The 23,320-nt window shown below is 41.9% G+C and overlaps 2 protein-coding genes across 5 annotated transcripts in view; one reads left to right on the forward strand and one right to left on the reverse strand.

Annotated features, from left to right (window-relative positions):
- Window positions 1–566: 566 nt before the first annotated feature.
- Window positions 567–10,506, reverse strand: nfx1 (nuclear transcription factor, X-box binding 1). Its single transcript, XM_015954712.3, has 23 exons — window positions 10,289–10,506; window positions 6,897–7,811; window positions 6,452–6,613; window positions 6,276–6,353; window positions 6,038–6,143; window positions 5,334–5,405; window positions 5,112–5,251; window positions 4,930–5,029; window positions 4,636–4,853; window positions 4,102–4,199; window positions 3,998–4,028; window positions 3,837–3,919; window positions 3,542–3,650; window positions 3,324–3,443; window positions 3,158–3,237; window positions 2,852–3,082; window positions 2,510–2,583; window positions 2,341–2,442; window positions 2,068–2,205; window positions 1,923–1,989; window positions 1,535–1,680; window positions 1,348–1,452; window positions 567–1,278 (listed from the first exon to the last, which is right to left on the reverse strand). Exons 1-23 carry the CDS (start codon window positions 10,305–10,307, stop codon window positions 1,203–1,205), a joined length of 3,270 nt encoding a protein of 1,089 aa, XP_015810198.3. The 5' UTR covers window positions 10,308–10,506; the 3' UTR covers window positions 567–1,202.
- Window positions 10,507–13,340: 2,834 nt separating this feature from the next.
- Window positions 13,341–23,320, forward strand: part of asap1b (ArfGAP with SH3 domain, ankyrin repeat and PH domain 1b) — a 79,870-nt gene continuing 69,890 nt past the window's right edge. For all 4 annotated transcript variants that reach the window (XM_054751450.2, XM_054751452.2, XM_054751451.2 and 1 more), the window contains exon 1: window positions 13,341–13,689. In XM_054751450.2, coding sequence (XP_054607425.2) covers window positions 13,564–13,689 — 126 coding nt within the window. In that variant the 5' untranslated portion in view covers window positions 13,341–13,563. The remainder of the gene's footprint in view (window positions 13,690–23,320) is intronic.

Below are 23,320 nucleotides of genomic sequence, written 5' to 3' on the forward strand. Positions count from 1 at the left end.
TTTTTGTTTACAAAAAGGCAAATGTAAAATAAAGAAAAAACAACCTCGCTCCAACATTACACACCTTTTAGATGAGGAATGCTTGAAAGAGATTAGCTCAAATTTAGACTTTGCCATTTTTACAAATTTATGGCCGACATTTTTATTTAAAAAAAAGGCAAAAGATACATTGTTTTATGATTTTAACTGTAGTGGTAAAAAAAAAAAAGTCAGCCTATGTTGTCACTTAACATTTTCATTATTCCAACCAAGTCTACCAAATATAAATCAAAACACTGATGTTTGTCTTCCATCACCAATTATGACCTCTGTGTCAATTTGAGTGTTTTAGGAAGTTATTTTCACAAATTCTAATATTATAGCGCTTTAACAAGGTTTATTTATTTAGAACCGTAAATAAAGTCTCTCATAAGATAACCAGGGTTGGCTTTAAAGTCATTCCTTGGGTATTTAAAGTGAAAAAACTTAAGTAATCATATTTATTTTAAAATGGGGGGTGTTTACAACTAAAAACCAGAAAGGGATTCAGTTCTACAGCTGTGTGAAAAAATAAAAAAACAGAAACATTTCTTGTTGGTGGTCAGATTTATTTTCAAGGTAATACGACCTTCACATCTGCAAGTGTCCACCCGGTGAGGCAGGGGTCCGATGTCCCGCCAACACAACCCGACTCAAGTCAGCATCTTTACTCACAAAAAAGCATCAAAAGGATTCAGGAGTGAAAATTAAAAGGATGCACTATCTGCTCTGCTGAAACGTCCTGGAGAAAATCTGTACCAGCCTGACCTCAAAAGGCTTCCTGCTTTTACTGAGGAAGTTTTCAGAAAAGTAGCTGAACTCAAACTGGGTCACAGCTACGTTCTAACAAAGCTTTTCTTTCCGCAGTGCAGCCCACTCCCTCCATCAGCAGCGCAGGTCTTTGGCTCAGCACCAGCAGCAAAAACAAATCCTGTGGCTGAAAATAGTTACTGGGGAGCAGAAACCTGACAGATGTGGCTGTTTTAGCTCATCAAAATCACAAAGACGTACTTTTAACTAGATTCGACTGATTCTGCATCATTTAGTGAAAATCTTCTATAAATTCAACTCTTTCTTCATTAGTATTCATTAGATCTGAAACGGCTCAGACTCTTTAGTGAAGATGCAAACGTGAGTTTCCGGGCAGATCTTGAAGGGGTTTTCCACCTCAGCTTTATTCTCCTTCAGTCCTGAACATCAAAGTAATCGACCACAGGCTCGTCTTGAACCATCTTCGACCAGGTGCCTCCACTCGTGCTCCTGAAAGAAGAATCGGATCAGATTAACGAGATTATTACCCTGTGGGTTTCATCTTAGAGACAGACTCACTTGCTGCTGCTCTGTTTGAAGTGAGCGATGGGAGGAGGCGCCCTGGTGGTCGTCTCCCGCTCTATCACCGATGTCAGGGTTGAGTTTGGACAGGACGACTTCCCTCTGGCAACAAGACACACAGGCACATCCTCAGAGCCATAATCAGCACCCTACTGCCGCCCTTATCTCTGGAAAACACTCGTACTTGTGGGCTGTGATGACCACGTTGCGTTTGGGCTCGCTGTCGTAGCTCACGCTCTCCACGGCGTAGACCTCAGCCAGCTCGTGGATGATCTTCCGGTGTTCTCTGTTCATCGGCGGGAAGCAGTGGCTCCTCTTAGGCTGCTTGCCCTGTAGTAATCAGAAATGGTATTTTTTATGTGCTCTTGACAATCTGATCCAAAACATCTGGGATGAACTACAGAGAAGAATGCTTCATCTGCGCCTACAGCGCTCAAGTTCTGTGTCATAAGAAACACAAATTCTCACAGGAAGGTTTCAGAACGAAGTCAAAAGGTCAACACAGGATTGCAGGATTTATGTGCATCAAGTTAAATATTAAAAAAAAAGGATTTATAAAAAAATAAAATCACCTTATTGGCGAGTTCCACCAGACTCCTGATCTCTTCTTCCACTTCTGAGACAAACTTCAAGTCTTTTCTAAACAACAAGCAGAGCGAAGTTAGATTGGTTTGCAGAAACAGACCACGATGTTAAAAAGAAGAACCAAAGCCAGACCTGGCGTCTTCTTTGAGGCTGTCGCTGTACAGAGAGGTGGAGCGAACGTTGAATGGGTCAGATGACGAGTCGATCTGCAACGCCTCGGCCAAACGCCGGTTCCTCTCCAGGGTGGCGCACTCTTGATCACATTCAAGCCTGAAAATATACAAATTTTTGGCTGAGCATTAAAATATGACGAACATTAACCAAACTCAGCTCAGTTAAACAAATAAGGTTCCACACAGAAAACCAATGTTCCAATAATAAAAGTGTTTTGGGTTTGAGCTCCACCTAGTCTGTTTCAGCTCTTTCTTGGTGAGGAGCGGCCCGATGTCCATGGAGTCACCCAGCTGCATGTCTGACAGCTTACTGGCCATGGTGATGGCGGCATACCTGGATGGCAGAAGGAGAATCTTTAAAATCAATCAAAACTTTAAACTCACAGTTAGGAAAATCTGACCTCTGATAGGAACTAGCAGCTTCTATGCAGCCAACCGTTTCCTTTCTCCGACCGCAGTCACACTGCAGAGCAACCTGCATAGAAAAACACCATTCAGACGTTTTATTGTGAAAGTCTTGAGTTTGGAGGGTTGCCAGGCTTACTTGATCCAAGTTAAACATTTATTAAAGTCATGGAGGGATATATGGCAGCCTCTGTGCAGCTCTAAGGAACACACAGCTAGGAGGCGATGGACTGAGAACATTACTCATGCTGGATATGAAGAGGAGATACAATGGGGTGGAAAAACATGCTAGGATTTCTGCAAAACCTTTTGTTTGGAGTGCAGCTATGTGTGTGTACCTTTGCCGTGCAGGTGGAGCATGGGCAGGCGCTGCCTTTATGACAGGGAGCTAAACACGGGTGGCTGCAGTCTGGACGAGGCAGCATGCAGGGCTGCTGGCAGCCTCCCTGGGGTAGGCACTCCCCCCGGTGGCAGAGGCGTTTGCAGCGGTGCATTTCACAGGGCAGCTGCTTGTTACACGTCAGGCCACAGGAAATGTCTTGCAGATGGCATGGAATGTTGCTGCGTTGCTGCAGGTCAAAGAAGTAAACCACGCTCATTATTCATGAAGAAACCCTGGAACAAGAGGTTTTTGAAGGCATTACCTCATGCTTTCCCATGCACCATTTCTGGGTGAGGTAAGTGCACGGGGGACATTTCTCCTCGCTGTGGCAGTTGTGAAACACTAAATCAGAAGAAGAAGGCAGAAACAAAAAGTAAGATGCTTGTGAGAAGCTGCAGTCTGAACAGTTAACATCCCTTCCTTCCTACCTGGATGGTCACATTCGTGCCGTCTTGTGCACAAGTTTTTACACTCAGGCGGCTTAGTGCCACAGGCGACGGGTGGGTACAGCACCATGAGACCACAGTGACACGTCAGCTCATCAAAACCTGCCAGCAGGGGGAGCCGTGACAGCATCAGTGCCAAAGGCAAGAACACAAACTAAAGATGCTGTAAAAACATAAAACCAGAGGCATCTCTTACTCACTGGACTGCCAGCAGGGTTCACAGTTTCCACGGTGACACGGCTCCTGGCAACGGTGCAGGCCACAGTTCAGCTTGTAGCCACAGATTAGGGAACACTTGTGCTCCACGCTCTGGATTAACGTAGAATCCCCAAAAGGTAACATCGCCGTTAGATGATGCCAAACAAATTCACTAACTTTAAACCTTTTTTTGACCCATTTTCAGGTTGAAACGAGAACCTCATGATGTTAAAACTGCAGTTAAAAGCATTTCTTACTGGAAGAAGGAAAATCATCTGTGACTTAGTGATTGCTCACCACACAACAAAGTTCACCGCACTTGTGTCGACCACAGGAGCGCTTCTTGTTGCAGCGTCGCTCACACGTGAACACGAGCTCTTCTACAAGGAAACATCACAGGTCAAACAGAAATTCGGTCCATTCTGATGAGTTTAATTTAAAACTCGTCAGAACTTAACCTTCTTTCTGGATCTTCTCACATGGAGCCTCCTGAAAATCAAATCATTTCAGAAATTTTTAGTAAAAAAGAAATAAGCATTTTTTTGCTTATACTATTGCACACCTTTGTTTTGGAGCCACAGCGACACCTGATCGTTGAGGTCAGAGAGCACGGCCCACAGGCGCCCTCGTGGCACAGGTTCTGACACAAATGGATGGTTTCTGAAGAAGCAGGAGATAATTATCAGTGGATAAGCTTTAAAAACACAGTGGGTTCCAGATAACGCACTTCCTGTTTACTCAAACACAATGGACCACCCGGAAGACAGTTTTAAAAATAGATCCCATGTTTTTTAGTCCTTGTTGACTAAAAATGTAGAATAGATGAAGTGACAGGGTCAGGATAACAGATGTCTGTTTAAACACAACCACCAATGTAGATATCACAAAGAATCGGTGCATTCCTGCAGAGAGAACAGCTCCAAAACTAGATGAGGGAAAGCCATTTGATTAAAATAAAGGGATCAAAACGGTGGATTAATCAGCATTTCTTTATGATTTCAAGTGTTTTGTGCACTAAGAAAGTGTCCAGCATGGACAAACTTTGGCTTTCCTTATTAGATCCTGCTGAAAAGCTTCAGATGACAGTTCTCCTCACCATTGGAGCCACAGGGTAAGGGCTTGTTACACGTCTTCCCACAAGAGGGGATGGGGTCGGAACAGCTGTTCCGCTCAGAGTAGCCCAGATCCAGGAGTTTGGACAGCGGGGTCTGACCACAGGGACACGTCTTCACCAGGCTGGGTGAGCGTGGACATGGCTGGCACGGCCCACGGTGACACACCTGCTGGCACCGGTGAGCTTCACAGCTCAGCATCCTGAACAGACGAAAGGAAAGTATGAAAGGAATCGTCCCGTTTCAACAAAAGTCTGTTCTGTTGCGTCGTCACTCACTTGGAGCAAAACTTTTGACAGGAGAAATGTCCAGAACCGCCAAATCCTTCCTTATCTGTGCCGCAGGCGGCGGTGCGAAGAGTAACGCCACAGTAACAAACTACACACACGGAAAATCAACAGATCAGAAATCTAAATGGTTTACTTTCATGAAACAACATCTTTGAGCCAGTGAGACAAACCCTGCTGGACCTTCAGCTGACAGGGCTGACACGTCCCGCTGTGGCACACCTGCACACAGGTGTGTTCACCACAGTTGAGTAAAGCTCCACACACTTTGTCACACTGGAGCGCCGAAGCCTGGCCGCAGCGCATCGGCTGACTGAAAATAATGATCCAATCGTTACCTAATGTGTCAAATAAACAAGACCATTGTTAAAGATAAAAACAGGACGGAAGATTACCTTGTCTTCCCACAGACGCAGGACTTGGTGATGAATGCGGGACACTGAGGACAAGGACCAGGATGACACAAACTAGAGAGACAGAAAAGTCTCCATGAAATCAGAAATCTAATGATTATTCTGGTCTCACATTAGAATGTTTCCTAACTAAACATTGAGCCAAACAACAACAACAACAACAAAAAAACTATCCAAATGAGACACGTATCCATTTCACCACCCAGGTGTGCACCTGCAGATCTGAAACTCTTTTTCAGTACCTTCCAGAATGAGTTGTTTCAGGGTATTGTCACTTTAAGAGAACAAACTGGAGCTGGCCACGCCCACCCCTCCCCTGCTCAGGCTGCTATAAGCTGAGAAGCTCCAATATCTGGGAGGAGCTCAGAGTAGAGCTGCTGCTGCTCCTCCAGCAGCAGCTCTTATGTATGAAAGGTGATTCTATTCTTAAAAAAACAAATAAATAAAAACACCCATTTGTGATGTCACAAACAAGGATTTTTCTAAACGGCTTGTTTTAGTCCCATAATTCCTAAACCCAACGCTGCCAGAAAACGGATGGGCATTTTTTTAATAAATGAAGGGTTTATAGAGGCAGTGGAGACCCACATGGCTGCACAAAAAAATGCTAAAGATGTCCTTTTCAACTACAGTTCTGCGAGATGAATCGTATCAGCTCACAAATCTTGTTTTTTTTCACAGCTCACATGTTACAGGGGTGGTTGCAGTCCACACCGCTCCTCTTCTTCCCACACATGTCACCACAGCTGTGGGGAATCTCACTGCGCTGCCACTCAGGGTTCGTCACTTTACCTGCCAGTCCAGAATTGGATGAAAAGAAGGACAAAGGAAGATGTGACAATTTAGGCCCGTGACCCAACTACAAGATGATGTGTTGAAGGGAAATGTGAGATGTGCTTGTGGGTGAAGAAATCAAACACTCACCACAGAAGCAGGTGTAGGTGGTCGGGTGTTTCAGAGTAACGTTCTGACAGGCGGGACAACGCCAACCTTCAGCCGAGTCTGAAAAACGGATTCATTTTAACTTCGAATGTAGATTAATCATAAGTCTGACCAACAAGTAGAAAATAAAACGTCCACACAGGGTCCAACAGCCGTACCGTCTGCCTGAGAGGCTGGGGATCGAGCCCATTTCTTGATGCAGTTCAGATGGAAGACGTGGAAGCAGCTGTGGCAGCTCCACACCGGGGCCATAACCCGAATCACGTCGCAGCACACCATGCACTCGTACTTCTCCTCCGACAGCTGTTCAATCAGACATCCTGCGGAGGAGAGGCCAGAGGTTGAGAACAGATCGCTGTAAAACAAACAACTCGTTCTGAAACAGATTAAAGAAACTAAGCTATCTTGGACTGAAATGCATGCTTTGATACAGGTTTAGGTTTTTGACAGAATAAATGAAATGAAAGGTTTGTATTTTACACATTAGAACAAAGTAAAACTTCCTGATTTATTGGATTTTTGAAAAATCTAAAAGAATAGAAAATAAGAGATGAAAACGTGATTTATTCTTTGCTTTCTCCATTAGTGAAGATGACCTCTAACCTGTCTGCGTTTCTTTGCTCTTGGGCATCTTCTCTGAGCTGCTCTGACCCGACTTGCTGTTCTGACGGTTAGTTCTCCTCCCTCCGTGGCTCTGATAAGGTCTTTGAGGTCCCGAGCCTCTTCCAGGCTTACAGACGGGATCCTGAGAAGATCTGCTGAAGTCTGGGTCATGCTGACCACCAGCACCCCTCTCTAAACTCACCTCTTCTGGAGACGGTGCTTTAGGGGGTTTGATTGGTCCGTGCCGTCTCTTTGGGTCGTCGTGTTTCTTCTGATGGTCGTAATGTTGAGTCTGAGTGCCTGATTTGCTCTGTGGAGTTCTCCTGTTGGTCTCAGAAAAATAGTTTTCTCCTCGGATACTTTGAAACCTGTAGCCTGGTACGGTTGTGTTGTTCTCCCTTGTATGATCCCTTTCCTCCATCCGTTCGCCCCTCTTAAGCTCCCTTTTACTGGAATTTTGAGCTGGAGCATCCCGCTCCTTGTTAGTTTGCTCAAAATCTCTATTTGCACCACCTCTTCTCCAGTTGGGAGCATCAGGCCCATCCATGGGATCTGACTGGTAGCCACCTGTGTATCTATGACTTGCATCATACTGGCCAAAGTCACCAATGTGTTTTTGCCCCCGAGGGCCTGAACCTGCCAAATTCCTGTTTAACCCTCTGTTTCCTTCTCTCCTTCCTCTTCCTCTGCCTCTCTTCCTAGCAACATCCTCTCCTTGATACGGAGGATGGTTATACTCTGAATAATTAAAATGATTAGAACCAATCGGTGGTTTAACGCACTGCTGAAAATGCCCATATTGGTAAGACGGATCATGGCTATTACTGCTCAGGTTTCGATCGCCGTTGTGTCTGGGTCGGCCTCTTCTAGGTCTGTGCTGGTGTGACGGCCCATCAGAGCTGAGGTCAGGTGGATCTGTAACAGAAACAGTACAACCGTACACTACTGACCAGTAAAAACAACCAATCACAGTAAAGTTACAGCACTTAAACCTATCACTTTTAACAGTTACTGGACTTAAAAGAACAATGAAAGAAATTTTAAATAACAGCGGCTTTTATCAAAGCTGAGATTTTCAGCACATGCAATCTTTTAAACAAAATCTAAATCAGCACTTCTCTGGGATTTTTCACATCTTTTACAGTTTTTATCTGAATCTCAGTGGCTTTTGTGACATCCAGTCCTTGAACATGACTGTACCGGTGTGCTTTGAAAGTGAGGAAAGTAAAGATGGAAGATTAAAGAAGTAAAACACTAAAAAAAATAAACAATTTTTAATGATAATTTCTGATTATAATCGGCCACTCTGAGTTTTTCATGCAGGCTGAACATGAAAACAGTGTCCTGTGTTAGCTTCTGATAATAAAAAAAAAAGACTGAAAGGCTAGGATTTGAAAATCCTCACAGATCTATGTCACACTGTGAATTTGCATTTATGGCTTTGACCATCTTGGCTCACACCCGCCCACAGGGAGGCTTTTTTTTCTCAGAGAGAGCGGAGAGCATCTCTTTATGCTAGTGACTGCACGCATTCTGCTATCGAGGAGGTGTGCATATCATTTACAATAATGAGTAATCCTGCTGTTTTCAGCCCACCTCTGCAACAGCAAACTTCTGCATCCCAGAACTGGAACATTATAACTTTTTATGACTCATAAGGCATTGCTTAACACTAGAAAACAATGCAAATGTACTGAATAAATGAGTAAACAGATTCAATAAAGGACGTGGTGGAAACAAACTGTAGTATTTGTGGACAGGTTAGGATCTATTCTTAAAGCGTTTTTGACAAGTTGTCAATCAAAGGTACTGGTTCACTCTGCATTTTGGAGCCTTTACAATGCCTGAATAATTACAAAATAAAGGTCTAAATTCCACAGAACTCTAAAGCTGATTGTCCATGCTTTTATTTCCTCTTGTTTAGATTATTGCAATTATTCTATCTTTACTTGTTTTAAGAAATCAGATGTCAGTCGTCTTGGTCCAGAACGCTGCAGCAAGGCTTTTAACAGGAACCAATAGAAGGGCTCACATAACACCGGTTTTATCTTCTTGACATTGGCTACCGGTCAAGTTTAGAATTGATTTTAAGATTTTAGTTTTGACTTCTAGAGCTCTTAATGGACGAGCTCCACAATATTTATCAGACCTTTTAATCCCTCACTCTTCTGGCCGCACTCTACGGTCCTTGGGTCAAAACCTACTGAAGGTCCCTAAGACCAGATTTAAAACTAGAGGGGACCTGTCCTTTCAAGCTGTAGCTCCCAGACTTTGGAACGCCTGCCTTGCCCTTGTTTCTTCGTGTGGCCGACTCTGTTGATTCTTTCAAAAAGCAGCTGAAGACACTTTTATTTGACAAGCTTTTATGTAAGTTGACATTGTGCTCCTGTCCTGTTTTGCCTTCTTATGTATGTTAAATGATAAATGACCCGCACTTGTATAGCGCTGCTCAGAGTAAGGACTCCAAAGCGCTTTACACTACAGTGTATCATTCATCCATTCACACACACATTCACACACTGGTGGGGATGAGCTACATGTAGCCACAGCTGCCCTGGGGCGCACTGACAGAGGCGAGGCTGACGAGCACAGGCGCCACCGGTCCCTCTGACCACCACCAGCAGGCAAGGTGGGTTAAGTGTCTTGCCCAAGGACACAACAGCAATCCCGGAGCCGGGATTGAACCGGCAACCTTCCGATTACTGGACAACCCGCTCAACCTGTTGATGTGAAGCACTTTGTGATTTTATCTGTGAAAAGTGCTATATTAATAAAGTTGTACTTACTCTAAAGCCACTCAACTAAATCATTTTTTAAATTAAACAAAAATCTGGCAACTTATTTAACTGAAAAATACACGAGAACGATTTAATTTGTTAGTTTCGTAGATACACAACTAATATCCATGCTCCAAATTCAATTCAGAAAATCCAAACCAATGACAAGGAAAAAAACAGAACAAGATGTTATTAAATGAAGTCATTAGTATCTGGAGAAGTTTAGAATCGGAATAAATGTCATTTACACTAAAGTTAATGTGGATTTAATCCTAACTTTGGAAATAGCGGTTAGCTCTGGAGCTAGCAAGTCACATGTTTCAGCTCCTGTTACAGTAACCAGATCAGCTGTGTTATCGGTTTCAAAGTTCTCAGTCACGTGTTGTCGTGTCTGATAAAGAACAATTCAAGAGTCACCTCGACAAGCATTTTTAAAACATTTATCTTTACTTCAAAAGTTCTCGCTAACGAAACACGCTAACACAACTAGCGCGAGACTATGTTACAATCAAGCTAACATGATTTATCAAGTATTTTTAAAAATAAACTCACAAGGTAGCTATTATAAATGCCAATTCATTTATCATATAATTATTTAAAAAGTACGTTGGTTACCAGAGGAGCCTTCAGCCATTCACTTAGAACTCCACTTTTCCAAAGTTCACCAACGGCAGGTTGTTTTTTGGAGCGATGACAAGTTCAACCAGGCGATCGGAGACAGTGTCCACCTCCTCACCTGCGCCTTGATGGTTCAAACTAGGAATAATCCACGTTAAAACAATATTATTCCCACCTGCGTTGGCTAAACTCTCCGGCTGAAAGGCTAGCACCGATTCCCGACCGGAACTTCCGCTTAGGATTTTCAAAATAAAATTACTAGCAAAATGAAAGGACGTAAAATATTAAACTGCTTAAATCAAGCGTAAATCAAACAACCTGCACACAAAATGATTTACTTTTACAAGCAATATTTATACATAAACAAAACCTGAAAAACCATTTATAGTTGCTCAAAGACGTAGTTTGATAACAGGAAAGTCATTTGTAAGGACCAGTTCAAGTTTGAAATAAAGATTGCCTAATGTAAAATAATTAGTTCCTTTATTTTCTTCAGCAGCCTTCACAGTTATAATGTTAAAATGCACATAGTAAATATTTACATAAAAAAAGGCTTTTATGCACTTGCATAACAAAAAAGTTTAGTCAGTGTTGTATTTGATGAAACCTAATTCCAAGTCCCCCTTGGAAATTTTTGCCAGGGACTCTAAGAGACCCGTGCAGTCACTGTATTAGCTTCCATTTGATTTGTGTTTCCATTAAAAACCACATAGTAATAAAATGTACGTATGTACACTAAAGATTTTTTGAGATTTTTAGATTTAAAATGACTGATGTTAGCTGCATATTCTGTGAACCTAAAAGAGCCGTTATGGCATCATCAAACCTTTTTTTTGCTGATTGTTTTTGATCAATTACATTTGAACATGCTTTACAATCCAGTGATGCTCACCATTCACCTTTCATTTAAGACCAAGTTATATTTTTTCTCAGTGGTTTTCTCCAGTAAAAATGTGAAAAAGAAAGAAAGAAATGTCAAAGAGGTGTCAAAGGTCATGCTTATTGAATACTGAGCCTAAAGTAACACAATTAACATAGTAAAATTGTTGAATATGTTGCTCAAATTAAATGGTCATAGAAAAAAAAAATATTTTTTTTCCCATTACGTATTTTTTTTATTTTTTGCTGGATTTTTTTCCTGTGAATAAAATCCTTAATTTAAGGGAGGAAAAAGAATAAGTCTGCCCACAGGATGGCGCTTCATGTTTGAGTTTGTCCATCAGCGTAACAGTGCTTTATGGCAAGCCAATTTGCCATATATTGGTTTCTCAAAGAAAGCATCCTCAATTGACATTTTATTACTATTCTTTTAATTTACCCCAAATATTCAGATATGACAGATGTCCCTTCTGGACATAAAAATTAGAAAAACAATAAACATGTTTAACAGAAATTCTTGTTAGTTGAAATTTTAGATATACAGAATGAGACTTTTTATTTGAAGGTGTGTGGAAAAATCAGCAGGGTAAATGTCATTATTATTTCTGATATCAGACACTAGCAATTAATCAAAAGGTTATATGTACAATACAATGATTGATTACGCGTTAAAATTGATTGTCACACTCCATGATCATTGAGACTTTTGAGGCATACAGAAAACCACAATATATTATTTTATTTTGGTCTATAAATCACATTTACTTTTGGATGCAATCTTGTAGTTTGAAAGAAAAGTGAAAGTGGGTGATGGTGAGATATATCTTTCATAGCAACTGTTTTAATGAGTTAATAAAAATCTAGAATAAACCTAAATGAACAAATGGATTCGGCTTTACATGAGAGCCGGGAAAGAATATATAAACTTTTAATTTAGAGACCCCAAAATATAATTAAAGACTTTGATATTCATTATGAAAACCACATATTTGACCTAAATAAGTGGGTTATTTAGCTAAATACCACACGAAGACAAAGCTGGTGCTTAATTTATTTTGATAAGACACCGTTTTACAAATTATAGGCAAAAACACTAACATATGTTGTGGTAAAGCAGATTTTAGTCATTAACGCAGGAGAAAATGACGCTCCACGCTCCTACAGGCAGCTACAGCTAGCTGCCATTAATTAGATGGGTTTCTGATCATCGGATAAATCCCTTAAGTGCCATCGATCCCTAACAGACCGCTAAAAGTAACAGTGTCAGAAGTTACGTGTTTATTTTTCGCACATCGTTTTCTATAACAGCCCTACAGCTACGCATCACTCAGCCCTCAGAAGATCCATGGCGCATGCGCAGACCCCGTGAACGATGCGAGGTGGGTGGGTAAGAAATGAGTAAAGCGATACCAAATACCGGAAACTAAATGATTTGCTTTTCAAAACGAAGTAATTCATGTGAAAACTTGGTGACAGTTGTGTTCCTGATATATTATATATTCACGTATTTATTCATAACTGAGCATTTGATTTTTAAACGTGACTAGTGATAATGTGTTTTCCTGTACAATGGAGTCAGATATTTTTGTCATTTCAATTCAATTCAAGTTTATTTATATGGCTTCAACCATTCGTAAATGTAAATGTTTTTATAAAGCTATAGTGTCTGAATTGAATGAGCAGTAGTTCAATTTTTACGTATTGAACATATTTTGAAAATCTAAACCGGAAGTAGTGCTTCCTCGTACTGCTAGCTTAACTCTTAGCCCCTGCACAGCTCCGAACGCGGCCGAGCAGAAGAGATCGTCAGTGAATGTGTCTGCGGCACCATTTAGCTAAAACACAAACTACGGCTAAAGAAGAGAGGACCAAACCACGGAGCAGTTCCAGACGACCACGGCACACCCTGGACTATGATAAAACCCACCCTCGGGCCGGTAACGGTGCGCTGTTTCTCAACGTCGAGCGGGTTGTTGCACATCTGTAGATCATAATGAAGGCATCCGCTATTCTTCACGGCGGTTTTTCCTCCGAGGTTTAGTTAGACGCGGGGTGACACTAAATATAAATGTGTCGGTCTTAGACCTCCTCTCAAGGAAGCCGCTCGCCGAGGGTGAACGCACCCTTAGTTTAGACATTTAACACAAAGTCATCCACGGAGAACAGTGAAGTCATTTGAGAAGCCTCGGCAGAAGGAGACACGTCTTAATCATCCCTGATAGTTTTACACAGTTCAGCTCTGCGAGGAAAAATCGGTGCTTTCCTTCGAGCCGCGACCGTCAGATCCCCCCTGCAGCTTTCTGGCTTGTTTTGTGACTCTTGCATGGTTTTGTCTTTCTGAGCCTACATCGCCGAGCCTTCCTGTGGGCATTTCCCCCCTTTCCCAGTAAAGGATGCCGGATCAAATATCGGTGTCCGAGTTTCTCTCGGAGACGACAGAGGATTACAATTCCCCGACAACATCCAGCTTCACCACCCGCATGCAGAGCTGCAGGAATACAGTGAACGTGCTGGAGGAGGTAAGGCCATTGAAAGGTTATTTAACAGCAAAAACTCACATTCCCCTTTATGAACAGCATTGCTTTTTTAGTAATATCCAATGAAACACACCAGGTTGCAATGACAGTCTGTTAAAACGACCTGATGGTCATTTTATCATCCACTCAAGGATCTAAATTGAGTTTTTTGTTGCACAAAAACTGCACCTGTTGCTGCAACTGTGCATTTTCTTATGATGCAAAATTATTCACATTCATTGAGACTGATTGAGAGGCCCTCATCCGAAGAAATCTTTTTAGATATGGAGTAATAATGGAGGAGGAGGATAGCTTTGTTGGAAGAGTGCAGGGAATAGAAGGATGTGCACTTAGGCCTGCAGCTCTCTGTGTTCACTATTACATAACTTTCAAGTATTCTGGCAGGGTTGCAGCTGTGTTTGTGTGACAGAAAGACCTATTTTAGTCACTGGCTGCTGTCAGATGTGGCTTCAACTGCTTCAGAGTCATTTGTCAGGTGAAACAGATTAAAGAAACGTTTAAAAATCACACAGGATGAGATGTAATCGGGTCAGAGAGGTGGGTTTGTGTTTGTGTGAGTGTGTCCCGGCTCCTGCTGATGATGGCATCCCTCCTGCCATGATTAAATGGAGCATCAAACCAGGAGGGAGCACACCTTCGTTCACTGCTGAATCCAAAATGTGAACTTATTTCACACTTTGAATCAGGCATGAATTACATCAGGATCACAGCTTTTAGTGTAATCTGTTCTGTAAAGCAGGAGCGTTAAACGTGACATCCATTTATGCTGCTACAATCTAAATATCTGCATTTAAAAGGGACGTTTGAGCTAGTTTTAATAGGGATGCATCTATTCTTGACTTGAGTGTCGATACCAATTTCTGATTCTTGTACGATTCTTATTATTATTTTTAGTTTGGATTAATTAGAAACATTTCTCTGAAAGTAAAACTGCCCCCTGGAAGCGATGGTATTGCTAATGTAAATTGGCACTAAGTGATGAAATGTTCAGGAATGGGTGAAAATTTCACTTTTTTTAAAGCTTCCCAGCATTCGTGCATTCACAACCTCCTGACTCTTCATGACTGATAAGCTAATGGTTAGGCCGAGATTCTTAAAAGTAGTGTAAAAGATTTTTCTCTGAAGCTTTTTTTGCCGTATTGCCTAAAATGCTTTTCACATACCAATGAATTAAATGTTGTATTAAAAAATGTTATGTAAGAAAAAAGTAAATAAAATTTTAATAATAATTTTATTCACCTCTGAAGTTTAGTCAATCCTGGAAAAACCTAATCCAACCATTGTGAACGTCCCATTCTAAGTGATTGGATCTTGATTCATTCATCAAACTACCGTATGACTCAAAGGGCATGCCCCTCTGTGTGCAAAAATTGTACGTTTTTGGCTTGAAGCATCTGAACAGGAAGCAAATCCAGAGGCGGGCTAGCAATATTTGCTAGCATGCTAAGTTGTTATACAGTTACATAAGCTGTTTTTACAGGACCATAGCGTTTGCAAAACGGGATTTGCCGCGGCTCCCTGGGGAGGATAAAGGTTGTTCATAAGATCAGACCGTGGCGGTAATGTGGTGCAATCGTGGCAATTTTAGAAAAGATTAGGTGATGGTGGCATAAAGGGGGTATGGGGGCGGTCTCTGCGCTGCCGCAGGCTTCCATTTCCCCCTGAGCCTGAGATCAGTGGTCTCCTCTAAAAAGCAGCTGAAAACTCCCTTGTTCAAAGTGGCTTTTGTACGACCTTCTTCACCACTCTCTCTTTATTCTGCTCTCCCCACCTATTCCACCTTCCTCAGGATCCACTGATTTCCCTCTTTCCTGTTCACTCTCTCTCTTTCTTAACATTTTTTTTAATCACAATTGTCTGTTTTTTGCTCATTTTAAATATATTTTTAACAATTTTCTAAATTCTTTTTTATATTTTTACATTTTTAGTTTTTGTGAAGCGCCTCGTGATTTTTATCTTGAGAGGCGCTAAAGAAATTATATTTTCTTCTTCTTCATCTTATCTTGGACATAACTTGCTTTTTATTGTGATTGAAGCCGTGATCGTTAAGTTTTTTTAACAAGCAGCTCCTAAAGGTGTCTGTCCCCATCAGTCCCTGTGCAGTCTCTGGTGATCTGAGCTTCAGCTCTAACAGAGAGGGTCATGGAGCGCTGCGGCGCTCCAGTTTGCCATCTCAGCTGATTTTGTTCAAAAAGCAAACCTTATTGCCTGTGTTTACTTTCATTTTCAATAAATTTGCCAGCCGGAGCTCAGCAATAACTCCCCATGTCATCATGACATCTGCCTCTGTTGCGCCAGGGCGCATACGACAGACCATTACCGCAATATTACTACCAAGCGAGGCGGAACGAATGCCGCAAAATTCGCGCAGCGCCATGCCGGCATGGCGCTTTTATAGACATGCCATTGCGGTAATATTACGCCCATTTACCGGCATGGTGTGTCTTATAAAAGAGGCTTCAGCCTGTGTGGAAATAGCAAAGTGGGTTTTCAGTGTAATAAGCCCAGTCCTCTCTACTGGATCTAGTCCCAGTGGGTTTTCTCTCTTAAATCTTCAGTGGGAAGGAACAGAGTCCGAAGAACTCTTGACCGGCACCGGACTCAGAGGAGTCCGCCAAAATCCTTGAGGTTCCGTGGCTGTGATGTAAGTGCGTTAAAATAGGAAGTATGGCAGAAGAGGTGAGATAACCTCGTTTTGTTTTTTTGACAATTCTGGCATTCTCCGTGTTCTGGGGGCGTGGCTTAGGGAGGAGCTTGAAGAAAGGGGATTGGACCTTTTGAATGTTTTTTTTTCAACATGTCTGTTTTCTGAATGGCTTTCTCCAAGATCATCTTACCTTTAAACTAGGGATGGGTACCTTTGACATTTGAATCGATCCGGTACTAATTCCCGGTACCTACGAGTCGATACCGGTACTTAACGGTACCAATTTTCGATACTTTTGAGTGTTTATTATTTTAATTCTCTTTTATAATTAAATATATATTTTTCTCAATATATAACCATATTTGATAAATATCACGATAAATAACATACAAGTTTGTATTTTAACATCGTCCTTGTAGTTTTATAAGCTGATAATTAAACTGAAGCAAACATCTTTACTGTGAACTAAATTTACTGTGTATCTTCATTCCTTTTGCCGTCCTTTTTCATTTGATTTTTCCTACTGGGAAGTTAGAATTTCCGAGGAGAAAGCGAACGCACCATTAGCTGATAACAATGGTGGCAATGGAAGCTAACATATCAAGCTAACGTTATCTTTAACAGTTTATTTAGCTGCTGGAGCAGATTAAAACGATGATGCCTCAAACTTAGATCGTTGTCACTGGTTTTACCTTCACCCAATCACCCGTCGCATTTAGTAAAGTAAAGCCAAACTTTAGAGCGCGTTCATGTTCTTCTAGTCGGAAATTCGGAGTTCCGAGGAGAAACCGAACGCACCATTAGCGAAACGGAAGCTAACAAATCAAGGTAACGTTATCTTAAACATTTTATTTACCTACTGGAGCAGATTAAGATGAGGATGTCTCACTTAGATCGTTGTCTGTCGCTAGTTTCATCACCCAGTTACCCATCACATTTAGTGAAGTGGACCCAAGCTTTAGCGTGCGTTCTTTCTACCATGCTTGCTCTGTTTACAACGGGCTCGCAGGGACCGGCGACATAACGCTCTTGCGCATGCGCAACTGTCTTGGCAGTACCGAAACGAGGCACCGTTTGAAATGACGTGAATCGGTGTTCGGTCGGTGCTATGGAATTCGGTCGGTACCTTAAAAAGTACCGAATTCGGTACTCATCCCTACTTTAAACAATCCAAATGTCATTTTATTAACTTTAAAATCATGTTAGTGTGATATTACGTTGGTATTTCACCTGAAATATAAAAAAATTTCTGCGAGAATCGACTACTGTATCACAGGATGTTACTGCTGGAGATTTTTGCGCTCATAAATAGCAAGTATAACCAGAATAACCAGCTAATTCAAAATTGATGGTAGTTTAAAGGTTTATAAAAATACATCACTACATATATTTGTCAAAATAACAGCCTAGCTGTTAGCTCATCAGTCCTGTTGAATGCAAACTTTGTTTCTCTAAACACAGTCTGTTCACAAGCTAACTCACACAGAGACATCTTTAAACATGTCAGAAACACCCTTTTTAAATGACACATTAACGTTAAAATAACGAACGTAAACACAATGGATGGGTTGCTAAACCCAGTCCTTTCTTCAGTGCATATTAAACTTATAATTTCAGTTTTTTACGAGTATATTAGCTCACACTTTTTTGAAAATGGACCAAAACAGAGCCGGGGCTGTGTGTAATCGCAACATGGAGCCCAGTTTGTGTCTGCTGACTGTAACAAGGAGGAGGCTCGCATCATGAATCACCTCTCTGGCTCCGCGCCTCTGATCCTCTGCAGCACAAACGAAAAACATCTGTCGGACAGAGCTGCCATGTGCGCTGGGCTTCGGTAGCCACTCTGGAATGTTTTTTTTTTCAGAGATCACATGACGAGGAAGACTATTATTCTGGTGCTAATTTTCTTTAAAGGGTGAGCATCATCTTCCTTGATGTCAACACAAAGGCGATATGCTCATGCAGGGTTGCTCACACTGGGATACACTCATGGTGAAGCCGTAGTCCTGACACAGAAAAACTCATTTGCATCATCCACAATAAAAAAAAAACAACAACAGAGCACTGCAGAGATGGAAACGTCCTCTGGCATCGCTTTGCCTGAAGCAGAGTTGGTTTAAAACATCTTAGACATTTCTGCTGAGCTCTTAGTTCTCATCCTTAAACGCCATGCAACCACATCCATTTTCTCCAAGTCACTTTCTTGGCATGTTGACGAGGTAAATTATGCAAAGGTACAACGTGAATATTTCATACTGTAACCTGAGGGGAGCGTTGGCCCAGCGGGATAGTTGTCATTCTCTGTGTGCTAACTCTGAGTCATAAGGAGGGGGAAAACTTGTTGTTGTAGCATCGTATCATTTTTAATTCAGCCCCAAATGTTAATTATTGATCACTACGTGTTCATATATTAAATAATTCAGAGTTGATCCGCTTTTAACTTGGAAATAATGGGATGTTTTTATGTCAGAAAATTAAACTAGAGAGATGGTTATAAAAACAACTGCTTTGCCTCTTTGAGATGAAGGGGGTGGGGTGTCGTGCATGTGCGTGTGTGTGTGTGTGCGACTGTGCGTGCGTGTGGGTGGGTGGGTGGCAGGCTGGAAGGTGGCTGATGTGTCTGGCTTTTATTTTTGCTGTCTTTTTTTTGTGCAAAACAAATTGGTGTGGTGGTGTTTTCGCTCTGCATTTCCCAGAGAGCACCTGGCAGTAAAACTGCACGAGGAGATCGGATTCTTCCGGTCGCGGACTCTGAGGTGATCCGTTCATTGTTTTTTACTGAAGATAAAAGAGACGAGTGTTTAATTAGCTGGCTACTGTCCCTTCTCATTGTTTCAGCAACAAAGACGAAGATTTAAGTATAAAAAGTTAAAAGACCCAATTTCTTTAATTGATGCACTGATTTTGGATTTGAGGGGCCGACAGATTAATCTTAAACATTACAAGTAGACACTGGAGCAACAAAAGTATTTGACAGCCACTTGTCCCGCTTAAAAGAAGGGCGGCACGGTATTAGGAAAACCTGCGATATTCGATAACAGTGCTTAATATTGCAATATCGATATTACTCGCGATAAATGAACAAATACTAAAGTATGCAGTGTTGATGTACGGCGTGTGACGTCTGCTCTGGGTTCAAAGCAAACAAAAACTAATGCATGAATTCCATTACAGCATAACATTTTTATTGCAAAAATATGCAGCTGCACCTGCTACTGTATTAGCAGCAAAACAACAAACTGCATGCATGCAGTTTCTCAGTGACTTTAAAACATCACCTCCACCATAAAACTTTTTGTGATGCTCCAAATACAGAAAAGCATCCCTTACCAGGGTTTTTGAATAAATAAAAAAATCTGAAAGTAAGTTTAAATGTTAAATAATAGTTAACACCATTGGTGGACATACATTTAAGCTCTTCATGATTGGCTGATGCTGAGATCATCCTTCCAATAGCAGCTAGCTTAAGGGCTAAGACTAGACGAAATAGAACAAGGGAACGACGCCGCTAATTCAGTTCGGGTGTTGCTTTCCATCCTAAGGATCTACGTAGGGGGCGGGGGTATTATGTGAACGGACCCATCTGATTGGCCGCATATCAGAAGGACTACATTTGATTGGTCAAATAATTCTTCCGCGTAAAAAACAGACCTGGTTTACAAAAAGCTGATGTATGACACGGATGGAAATGTTTGAACCAAACATTTATCGCCGTTTGTGGCGTGCTTTGCGATGGGCCTATTGCACGTCCTGTTATCCTGATGACGATAATTTTTCGATATATTGTGCAGCCCTACTTAAAAGGATGAGGTTTTTCATTTTTATCATAGGTAAACTTCAACTGAGTGATACGGAGTGTCAAAAAAGTCTGGAAGTCATATAAGATTTTTAAAGAGTTTTTGTATAATTGTGCAGAAAAGTATTTGGTCAGTAACAGAAGTTTGCCTCATACTTTGTAATGTTACCTTATTTGGCAATGACAGAGGTCAAACGTTTCCTATAAGTCTTCACCAGGTATTTACACACTGTTGCTGGTATTTTGGCCCATTCTTCCATGCAGATTGTCTCTAGAGCTGTGAAGTTTTGGGATGTTGTTAGACAACTCAGGCTTTCACCTCCCACCACAGATTTTTTTGATTGAGGTCTGGAGACTGGCTAGGCCACTCCAGAACCTTGAAATGCTTTTTATGTAGCCACTACTTCATTGCTAGGGCAGTGTGTTTTAGATCATGGTCATGCTGGAAGATCCAGCCATGTTTCATTTTCAGCATTCTCACTGATGGAAGGAAAGTTTTGCCCCAAATCTCACGATACATGGCCCCGTTTATCTTTTCCTTAATATGGATCAGTTGTCCTGCCCCCCCCCCCCCCCCCCCGCAGAAAAGCACCCAGAGAGCATAACGTTTCCACTCCCATGCTTCACAGTAGTTATGGTGTTACAGGGATGCTACTTGGCATTCTTCCCTTCTTGAATACTGGGCGAGTGGCAATTCTCCTCTGGATCATCCAGATGGTCTCTTGTAAACTTTAGATGGGCCTGGGCATGTGCTGTTTTAAGCAGGGGGACCTTTTTAGTGCTGCAGTATTTAAATCTATGATGACGTAATGTTTTACTAATAGTAACCTAACCCTAACCTCATCTGCAGTTCTGGGCTGCTTCCTAACCATTCTCAACATCATTCAGGTGAGATCTTGCAGGAGCCCCAGGCCGAGGGATATTCCTTTGTCCAGTAGTTGATCTCTTCTCACCAAGCTGCTTGCTTGTTGTAGATTGGCTCATCGGTCTGGTCTTGTGCCGGTGTACAATCTTGTCCCTGGTGTCCGTAGACAGCTGTCTAGTCTTTGCCATGGTGGAGGTTGGAGTCTCACTGTTGGAAGGTGTGGACAAATATGTTAAAACGGGTGTCATTAATGCAGGTATTGAGTTAAAGTCAGAAGAGCTTCTCTGTTGCATTTCTGTTTTACCTTCCAGAACCCAGACTTTAGTGATCCTGTAATGTGGCCGTGATCAGTAGTTCTTTAGTTCCAAAGGGTGCTCACTTTTAGGAGTATTGTTTGTTTTTTAGGCTACTTAACCCTGATCCACAAGTTATTCATAGATTAGAAGGATCTAAAACTCAGTGTCAACACAGCAGACACCTTAGCAAAGAGCAAATTTAAAATTGTTAAAACTTCTCACAAATATCCACCACAAAGACATAATTTCTATGTTATTCAGGGTTTGATGCCAGCTCACTCAGTTAACGTTTGTAAAAATGATCATTAATTGGTGACTTGCAGCTAATTAAAAAATAATATTCAGCTTAAAGAGCTAATTGTAGGTTAAAATTTTTTCTAATTCATATAAAATGCTGTCCAAAAATGCTGTTTAAAAAGCTTATTGTGGATGTTTGGTTTTAAAATACATAACAGCAGAGTTTTTCTAGTAGAACGTGGCTTTTCTCAGCAAAGCTTGTTTCTAAATGTGAACCTCTGACGTAACCAAGGGGAGTTAGAAGCTCGCTGCCTCAGCTCCGTGTGGAGAGTGGCTAGTTTTAGGGTAGAGAGGTCATGTTATCCAGTCAGTGTGTGTTTACTAGTTTTGGATTGTGTTCATGTTGATAAACTATAGTGTGTGAAGGCTGTACCAACTCCAGCGTGTCTGGACATCGAGTCCACGGGTTTCCAGACAAGAGAAACAGCGCCTCTATTTCCGTGCCCGAGGGCGTTTTGTGCAGCTGAAAAGACGGACTTCTGTAGCCCGCATCGGTCGGTACCGGGTCAGGGAGGTCCGTGCTGGGCTCCGGAGACCTGAGGCGGGGTTAAAAAAATTAAATGTGGATTTCTGGAGCTCAGATCACCGTCAGAACCGACCACCAGAAGAGACGCGTGGCTCAACGGGCCAGCTGGTTTCCGGGTCGGAACCGGATCAGAACCGCCGCACCAGGAGAGGACGCGCGGCTTTTAAAAATACCAGCTTGACGGTCTCGCTCGTGTTTGGGTCAAATCCAGCTCACAGAAGCCCACATGAGCTCCAGAACCGGATCACAGGCGTCTCTCTCCCTCTCTCTAAGCTAAACTACGTTACGTCAACGGATATTAGCGGGTATGAGACCGCTGACAGACGCTCATTAATATTAATATCATATTAACTGACCGATACCATTTTAATTGTCTGGTACACGATAGTAATCTGTAATATATTGTGATGTTAGCACACGAGTTTAAGCTAACAGGGTTAACTCACCAGACACCCGCTGCTCCCCCGCTGCTGCTCCTCCTCAATCTCTCTGCTTTGGCCGATCGTTTCTCCGGGGTGTGCAGCAAACTCATAACTTTATGGTTTTGGTCCATCATAAGTATAATTGTAAACATTTAAAGTTTCCTCTATGTCAGCGCCGGCATTATAATCAATATTTTTCACTGGATTAAGCTAACAGGACTCCCTCAGATGACGTCACTTGGTTTGGCCAAAAATAAAAACTTTCTCACAAAATGACTCTAAAAGCCTAAATTATTTATGTTTAGTGTAAAAAAATGTTTAAAACGAGTTTCTATTATATTTCTCTAAACATTGGTTCATGGGAGTCTCTAACCTGTTATTTGCTCTTTAAATCCGACCGTTTATTTGTGGAATTGGCAACACCTGATCAGATTGTGTGTGATTAATAAATACACGTCGGTTTGTTACTCTGCTCCAGCAGATCCTCTCTGATGAAAGTTAATATTAGCAGTGGGTTTCTCGTGGTTCCCCCGAGGGGCATGTTCTGCCTGTCCCTGTACCCTGCAGATGGCACTTTGCGTCACTGGAGTTTTCTTTCCTAAACCACAGAGAGCCATAACAGATGATCTAAAGGGGGAAGCCCTCGCTGCGCTGGCATTCCTTTGAGCATGCCTGGCTTGTGCCACATCACACGGACCGGACTGGGAAAATGTTGACTTTTCACAGCCGCTCCTTTCAGGCAGGGCCTTTTTTTGTGTTTTATA

The sequence above is a fragment of the Nothobranchius furzeri genome, chromosome 7 (assembly GCF_043380555.1).
Source record: "Nothobranchius furzeri strain GRZ-AD chromosome 7, NfurGRZ-RIMD1, whole genome shotgun sequence".
Classification (NCBI taxonomy): Eukaryota; Metazoa; Chordata; class Actinopteri; order Cyprinodontiformes; family Nothobranchiidae; genus Nothobranchius; species Nothobranchius furzeri.